Source organism: Micromesistius poutassou, assembly GCF_964030765.1.
Source record: "Micromesistius poutassou genome assembly, chromosome: 4".
Taxonomy (NCBI): Eukaryota; Metazoa; Chordata; class Actinopteri; order Gadiformes; family Gadidae; genus Micromesistius; species Micromesistius poutassou.
Window position 1 is genome coordinate 20,611,624 of NC_140274.1, and position 8,756 is coordinate 20,620,379.

Genomic DNA, 8,756 nt, shown 5'->3' on the forward strand with positions numbered 1-8,756 from the left:
TCTTGGAGTATAAGGGAAAGGCTGGGAGGACGTATGATTTTATAATTTCCTTGTTGTAGGATGGGCCTGATCCGTTAGCCTCAGGTAGGCAAGAACCAGTGACATGAATCGCATTCATGGCCACTAGTATCTAGCGCAGGTAGTGGGGGAGAGGTGTACTGTGGGTGAACTTGGGTCCCCCAATGAACACATTATACTCCAGTATTATTTTACCTTCATTGACTCCTTATCTGCTTACCCGTTGACTTCAAGGTCTCAATTTATGGATTTTTCTGAAAAACAAAAAGTATGTTCTATTTCTCTTGATGTGTCTTTCAGGATTAATAAAACATGTGAAGAAGTGGCTGGGAGCTGGGGAGCCGTCCTCGCCTCTGTCACTCGAATTTCCTAGAAGAAAAGGCAAGCTGGGTGAGTGGAATGCCCTAGCCTGGAAATCCAGACCCACATCTAGAAAGCTGTAGGGTCCGGCAACGAGTAATGCAAATGGCAGGGGCGGCACCAAGCATTCAATTCAAAATATCACTGCATGCAATAGGATAACACTACGACCAATCAGAAGAATACAAGGGATGACGTATCCAGACCAGCGGAGCTAACCAATAGACCTCTGAAGAATAAGTCCCGCCTCCCGGTTCCCTCGGTCAAATGTCTATGGCAAATAACATGGCGTTTTTGAATGATCGTACATAACAAACTCTGTAGGTGGCGAAGAAGTAAATTCTGCGTCACATTTTCAACTACACACTTGGGAGAGTCGTGACGTCCGAAGTCTGCGCAGATCTGCATTAGCATTTGTACGTCTGCTGGTTGTGGGGGGGGGGGGGGACTGTGCTGATAAAGGGTGCTCCGCCTCCGATGTGAACAATAACAATAACAACGATGGACCTGTTCGTAATTCATTTATATATTTAAAAAATTGTAATGTAATAATTATCAACCTTAATTTTGGGGGCCCCCCCAGGCACGTGGTGCCCCCCCAGGCACTTGGTTCCCTACGCGCAGTGCGTGTTCTGCGTGTGCGGAGCGCTGGCACTGCATCTTCGCCACCTACAGAGTTATGTACGATCGTTCAAAAACTCCATGTTATTTCCCATAGACATTTGACCGAGGGAACCGGGAGTCTCAAGGCGGGACTTATTCTTCAGAGGTCTAGATTAGACTCTTGCCGTAACCTGTCGGTAAAACAGCAAATAGTCCTTCTTGCAAAGGAAAGCTTTGAGCGCCGCCTTCTGTTAAAAGACAAGTCTAACTCTTTTATTGTAGCGGCCAAAGCTGTTTTAAACAACTGGTGTTCATCCGTAGCCATCTTGCAATATTTACTGACTGATTTTGAGCAGCGCTGTCGTCATCGGTTTAGCTCGCCTCTGGCCCGCCTATATCAGATACACCGATGTGATTGGTTAATGTTCAGATCCAGGGGAATCGGGAGTGATTGGCTGAGCAAATTCAAATTGTGCTCTCGCGTGAACTCTGGATTTCTTCACAAAATCTATAAATGCCATTAATGCAAACTGTCTTGATTTGTCTTTCAGAATTTGCAAAGCATGAGTCTGATTTTTTTCAGACTGAGATGTTGTCGAAGTCTGAGAAGAGCAGCACTATGCAAAAGTCGTTTGCAATGTCTAGTAGTTCAGCTCACAGCACGCAGGGTGAGTTCATGTCTTCTAGTTTCAGGGGAAATAAGTCTACCTGCATAACCCTCAATATCATTGTTCCTCACTGTCTAAATAAATTGCACGCTCACCAGATAAATCATTTCACAAAATATTTACATTACATCCGTGCCCACAAATCAATATTGCATGCACTATAACTGCACTCTGATCACGAGAGCAATAATAAGGTCTGTGAGGAAAAAAAACAATTTGTTGACCATGCACCTAAAGTGAAGCAGCAGTCAATTAAGTGGGCGGAGCCAGCCATGGCCTTTGTATCCCTGAGGGTGATGGGCCAGTGTATCCCCAAACGTGATTGGTTGCTCTAACCGATCACATTTAGACGTAGATTTTTCAGATTCCGGAGAAATAGTTGTGGAAACTCCTCATGCAGGGAGCATTTACATTTTACAATTTTATTTTTACTATAATATATAAATACAGATATACAAATGCAGTGACAGTGCTGATTAATTAGACTTTATTAAGACGATTGCTGTCTTATCATTACACTAAATAAGTGTCACTTAGGTGTCACTACAGTGAGGCCATGCAAAATTTGTCCAGCAACACCAATCAGATTTAGGGAAACAACGGCCATGCCCATGACACCCACTTACTGCCTAAAAGATCTATCTGAGCGAACTCTAAACCTATGGCTTGTCCCATATGTCATACAGCATGACTGAAGTCTTAAGTTGCCTTAAAAAGTTAGTTGATCAAGGATTGCCATCTCAAAAGCAGGTGCAAAAACCCTGACGCAATGGATTATTTATTCTAAAAAAGGATCCGCTAAAGAATCAAGGTGGTTTAAAAGAGCAGGAGATACACTAGCTAACTATTAAGGAGCATGATAGTGCGAAAGTAATCAGGTCCAGCCGACCCATGTGTTGTTCTGCTACCTGCTATCACACATGTAAAAAGTTCCAAAGCACAACTGAACCTAATTCATTTAAATTGGGTTCTGCTTTGGCAGCAGGAGGAAGCCAGCCTGTGGTTCAGAAACCTAATTTGTCAGCCCTTTGGTCAAAATAGGTCTGCATTTTTACACTTGTTTTGTGTATGTGAAATGATTTAAAAATGAATGTGAAATAATATAAATTCCATTTATGTAGCTTCCGATTTCTCTTGATTTGTCTTTCAGGCCAGCTGAGCCGTCATGGTGAGCAATTCTCATCTCTGCCCCTGGAAATGCCTCAAAGTGACGGCGCGCTGGGTGATTGGACGTCCCCTAGCTTTAGTATTAGTAAGTCCACCGTCATAACCCTCTAGTTCTTTCCTGTCAAAAAACACTTCATGCTCACCAGATAAATAATGTATATATTAACATGAGACATTTTCTGAATGCATGCTTACTTTTTTAAACAAGTTCAAAGGTATGTGGCTTTCTGGAATAATAATAATAATTTGGGATCTGGGATACAATCCAACAACAACGTAACAAGTCAATAATAAAACCCTCAGATATAAAATATGCATCGTATTTCATCCTGCAACATTCTAATATCATCAAATATAAAACATAATGAAATGCAATCATCAAATAATCACTAAAAAGACAAACTGGAGGGCGATACCAGTAGAGCAACTCTGAGCTACCATCGGCTAACATACTAAAAACCTTCTCATTTGCACACCGTCATTCTATATTGCCTTTTGATTTCTCCTCCAGGGGAGCTTCAAAGGATCCATTCTGAATTTGTGAAGACAGTTAAAATCTCAGTTATCAGAGGTCTCCTGGATGACCTTTTGCAGCAACAAGTGTTCAGTACAGAGGACAAGGACTCTGTGATGGAGAACCAAGGGAATAAAAGGGAAAAAGCATGTTGTCTGATTGACATGGTGACCAGAAAAGGGGAGACAGCAAGTCAGATAATGATCGATAGTTTGAAGAAGAGGGACTCTCACTTATGCATCACCCTGGGTCTGATCTCTCCTCCTGCTGGTGTGGGTGAGTTGTAACTATGAATGTACGTTTTAAAGAAACGGTCACTGCCAGCTTTGTTTTGACAAGAGGGGAGCTTCTTTGTCCTTTAATCCACTGGGATCCAGTGATTCATTATCGTCCACTCGGGATTACATTTGTGTGGAATGCAACTTTACACTTGGATGGTTTATAGTTGACATCGTAAGACTGACTGACGATCCTTTTTCATATCCTAGAACATAGAGACGACAAGACGGTAGTAAAGCCAACAAAACAAAAAAGAGGTAAGTGTTTTGCTGTGTTCCTTGGCTCCTTGGAGAACATATGACAGATGTTCTTCTAAAAATGCTGATGTGACAGGGTACCTTTCATAGGCTTGTCACAGGTTTGTAGAATCAGCCTAATCCCACAAACCCATTTCATTTTATCTCCAGGAAATGGAGGCCGGAAAAGAAAAATAAGTGAATCAGAAGAAGAAGTGGCCAATGAGAAATCTTGCACGGTTGATGCGTCAGGTGAGCCGCTGTCCTCTTTTGAATGAGATGATTGGTCTCAGTACAAAAGATTAATTAAGCTGGTGTGGGTGAGTTGTTACTATGAATGTACGTTTTAAAGAAACGGTCACTGCCAGCTTTGTTTTAACAAGAGGGGAGCTTCTTTTTCCTTCAATCCACTGGGATCCAGGATGTTAGAGAACCGACAGCTGGCCCAAGACAACACATCACCGACCGTATATCACTTCTTATGACTTAGTATAACACAATGACGAGAAACGACTTATTATTATGGAACAGACTTAATGTAGCATATTTTGAGATACTAAGTCTATCAAACAAACATCTTATTGATGAGGTGTTGTGTCATGTGTGCATGGGCGTAATTTCCACTGGGGACGGGGGGGACATGTCCTCTCTTTTCAAAATCCTGTTTGTGTCCCCCCCACTTTTTTAACCGCAAAAATCGTGCTTAATACGCTACTGTTTGGCCAGCCAGTCAGATTCTGGCTGAGAACGTGAATTGAGGTGCTGAAAAAAATTTAAATATAAAAAATTGCCATGGACGAGTAGCGGACACGGAGAGCCTGCCTACGCGGTTCTATAGTACATTTTGACGTCTGTGGACTCTGAGTCTCGGACGTGTTCCACCACGCATGCGCACTTGAAAAATTGCTCACTGAATGAAGAGGCTTCGCAGGGTTTTTCATAAAAATGAAACGCCAACAGCAGTTCAATTTAATGTATTTCTTTGGAGAGGGGATGAAAAGAAAGAAAGGACATGTGAGTTGGTTGATTAGTGTTTGTAAAACAGCGTGATTTTTCTATTAACCTATGTATCTTGAAAACGAGTCCACCTTAAACCGCAGCAAGTATCCGTCAACAATGTATGAAAAGCAGAGTCTCTCTCGCTGCTAGTTTACGTTAACGTTATTAGACTCACACCACGGGTGTGTGATGAGGTGAAGGTGCGGCAGGTGCCTATGGAAGACAGGGGGGGGGCGAGGCAGGGAGAAGCAGCACTGAGTTGCAGGTAGGTTATATGTGCTGTATAAAGAGTTAGGTGATTTTGGTTTGTTGATAATGAGAGGAAGGAGTGAACATGATAAGAAGTGAACATGGTTGAATTAAAAATAAAGTACACTAATAATAATACAACATAATAATCCCCTAGCCTCCCTATGGTCCCCGTCTTTGAAAAAAGGATCGCTGAAACGCGTCGACTTGCGAGCTGGCCCCATATGACTTCATATGGGGCCATGTTACCTCCCCTTTCTCTGCTTGGCCCGCCCATAGAATTTGGCCCGCCAATGAGCTAGGACCGTGCGAGCGCCACGTGTGTGTGTGTGTGTGTGTGTGTGTGTGTGTGTGTGTGTGTGTGTGTGTGTGTGTGTGTGTGTGTGTGTGTGTGTGTGTGTGTGTGTGTGTGTGTGTGTGTGTGTGTGTGTGTGTGTGAATACACACACTGTAATACAAGTGTTCTTTGTTCTTTGGATAACCGTTCTGCTGTTGGTGTTATGGCGCATAACACGCAACACAATAACGTAAGCTTGCATAAAGCTCCCATTTGGTGAAAAGACTAGACTGCGTCGGGTTCTCTGAGGTCTCTGGTATTTCCACAACGAGATTCGTAGTGGGGGATATCTCGGCCATTGTTGAGAAGGAATTGGGAACCGCGACATGGAGGAGAAAAGGATTGTTGCCCGGGATTGTCCGCCGGAGCCCCGCTGCCCGCTGAACGCTGCCCGTTGCTGTCTCCCGCCGGGTTGTCTCCTGCCGCGGTAGCGGCCCACTGGAGCCCCGCTGCCCGCTACCGCGGCAGCGGGAGAAAACCCCGGGCAACAATCCCTTTCTCCTCCATTTCGCGGTTCAGTCTGTACTTAATATTGACGTGGAAGTGGAAGAACCAGAGGCGTCTGCAGTCGTTTGAGATTCATAATATCATCCGGAGGCGCAAACAGATTTTGACCATGATATATATTATAATATATAGATATCTAAATATAATATGATATTATTTACATATAGAGCTCCAGGACTCCCGCCAGAGCACCCGGAGTGTTCAGTGTTCCACTGTAAGCACTAGCGCATGGTACCGTGGCCGCAAGCTGCTCAGGGCCACACCCCCACCCTCCACCTTGACCCGCCTCTAAAAACGGCATGTTTGTGGAGAGCTCACTGAATTTCTTGAACGTCTTCAAGTACTGTATTAGGGGCCCACTAACACCTATATTAAAGCATCCATAAAATAGTATATTTTATATAAATCTATTAAAAAAAAAATATATATATATTTACAGAGGTCAATGTTGAACATCCTGCCTCAACTATTATGTTTGCACAACGTCATTTCATATTGCCTTTTGATTTATCTTCCAGGGGAGCTTCAAAGGATCCGTTCTGAATTTGTGAAGAGAGTTTCAGACCCAGTTATCAAAGGTCTCCTGGATGACCTTTGGCAGCAGAAGGTGTTCAGTGCTGAGGAAATGGAATCTGTGATGGAGAAACAGATCACAGCTGACCGGGCACGGTGTCTGATCGACAGGGTGATGGGGAAAGGGGAGACATCAAGTCAGATAATGATCGATAGTTTGAAGAAGATGGACCCTCACTTATGCATCACCCTGGGTCTGATCTCTTCTCCTGCTGGTGTGGGTGAGTTGTTACTATGAATGTACGTTTTAAAAAAACGGTCACTGCCAGCTTTGTTTTGACAAGAGGGGAGCTTCTTTTTCCTTCAATCCACTGGGATCCAGTGATTCATTATCGTCCACTCGGGATTACATTTGTGTGGAATGCAACTTTACACTTGGAAGGTTTATAGTTGACATCGTAAGACTGACTGACGATCCTTTTTCATATCCTAGGACATAGAGACGACAAGACGGTAGTAAAGCCAACAAAACAAAAAAGAGGTAAGTGTTTTGCTGTGTTCCTTGGCTCCTTGGAGAACATATGACAGATGTTCTTCTAAAAATGCTGATGTGACAGGATACCTTTCTAATCCCACGGTTGCACTGTTGATGAATCAGGTGAGCCGCTGTCCTCTTTTGAATGAGATGATTGGTCTCAGTACAAAAGATTAAGAAAGTATATTTCTTGAGTGTTCCACAATGACTTGACCTTCCTGTGTGTGGATTGTCTTCGTCTTTTTTCCAGACAGCAACACTGAAACCGACTCCGCAGGGCAGGCTCTGACCAATAAGCAGCTTTTGCAGGTGGCCAAAACGCTGGGAAAGGAGTGGGAGCAGGTGGCCATCCACCTGGACCTGAAGACCAAAGATCTGGATGACATCAAGGCAGACAGACAGATGGATGTGGCCATGCAGAAGCTGAAGATGTTGGAGCTGTGGACGCGCCGAAGACCACCAGGAAAGGCCACAGCACAGGACCTGCTGGAAGGTCTGAAAGACATGGAGGACCTACCGGTCGAGACTCGTTTGTTATTGACAGGTAACGTACCTCACCCACACACAGTGAACGGTATTTGAGCAGCTCCCCTCTTTTACATGATCCATTAGTTTACATTCAATATTATTTGTTGTAGTAATGTAATGTGGTTGCAATTGCAATGGAGTTTAACTTGTTTTTTGTATGTGCACTGAGGACCTGTCTGTTTGCTTCCTCAGACTTGATGAAGTAGTAGCCATATTGAAGTAGATGGCTCTGTCGAAAGAAAAACTGTGAAGATATGCAGAATTACCTGAAACGGTGAAGCTGTCTGTGAATGCATCCTGGTCGTTTGGATGAGGCCAGATGATGACAACAGAAAGATTATTCAAGCATAAGCAGCCGTAAGAGCTAGGCTCTTTCCAAGTCCATCTTTACCGTATAAACTGTTTAAATGGCACAATTGCTCATGCAGCTTTGCTCCACCAGTGGTCAGGATGCACATACACTCTGCCGAGGCATTTTTGAAGTGTCAGCATCAGTTGCGACTATACGGTTTGGGGCAGTCCAGCATCTAATTGATGATTATTTTGACCAAAATTTCGTTCCTTATGTTATGTAATAAATCATTCTGTCGTATGACCAACACAACATTGGAAGCAGTCAACATATGAACTGCTCTTTCTTTTAGGCCAGGCGAGATTAATTGAGATTATAACATCTTTATTTAACTATTGAATTGTAAATGAAAAATAAATAAAAATCATACAGATTTTTCTTACTGACTGAGTCAGTAATGGTAACAAATCACTTTTTAATTTTTTTTAATCGCAGCCTATTGCGATTGTAATTAGCATATTGTGTTCCATTACCTCTCGTGTGTACAGCTCATCTTGTGTGATTGGCCCCTTCCACGATAATTCAGGCACTCACAATTATTACACTTAAACACTTAAGTGCAAAGCGACTTACAGTAATTGCATTCCACAATGGAAGATACAACCCGAAAATTGCAGGAATCTTGCAAGTACATGAAATGCATTCAATAAGGAAGCTTCTTTAAGTGCTACATTATAGAAACAAGCGATAGAGAACTTTTTATTGAAATTATTTTTCCTGGGGCAAGATGCAGTCTGAACAGATGAGTTTTCAGTCTGCAGTCTTTTTCCAAATGTCTTGACCTTGTAAAGTAATTTGCGTTTTCTGATTAAGGTGACAATTAGTAGTCGATTATTTCTCCCTCTTTTAAATTGGAGCGAGGGTGGAGCGATTTCACTGGAGCAGGATGAT

General features: G+C 43.0%; 1 protein-coding gene across 1 annotated transcript; it reads left to right on the plus strand.

Moving 5' to 3' along the window:
• The first annotated feature begins 1,537 nt into the window (after nucleotides 1-1,537).
• LOC311341785 (uncharacterized protein) lies at nucleotides 1,538-7,794 on the plus strand. Its single transcript, XM_084466593.1, has 7 exons — nucleotides 1,538-1,649; nucleotides 2,800-2,871; nucleotides 3,328-3,613; nucleotides 3,826-3,866; nucleotides 4,017-4,097; nucleotides 7,236-7,529; nucleotides 7,706-7,794. Exons 1-7 carry the CDS (start codon nucleotides 1,571-1,573, stop codon nucleotides 7,717-7,719), a joined length of 867 nt encoding a protein of 288 aa, XP_084322719.1. The 5' UTR covers nucleotides 1,538-1,570; the 3' UTR covers nucleotides 7,720-7,794.
• The last annotated feature ends 962 nt before the right edge of the window (nucleotides 7,795-8,756 follow it).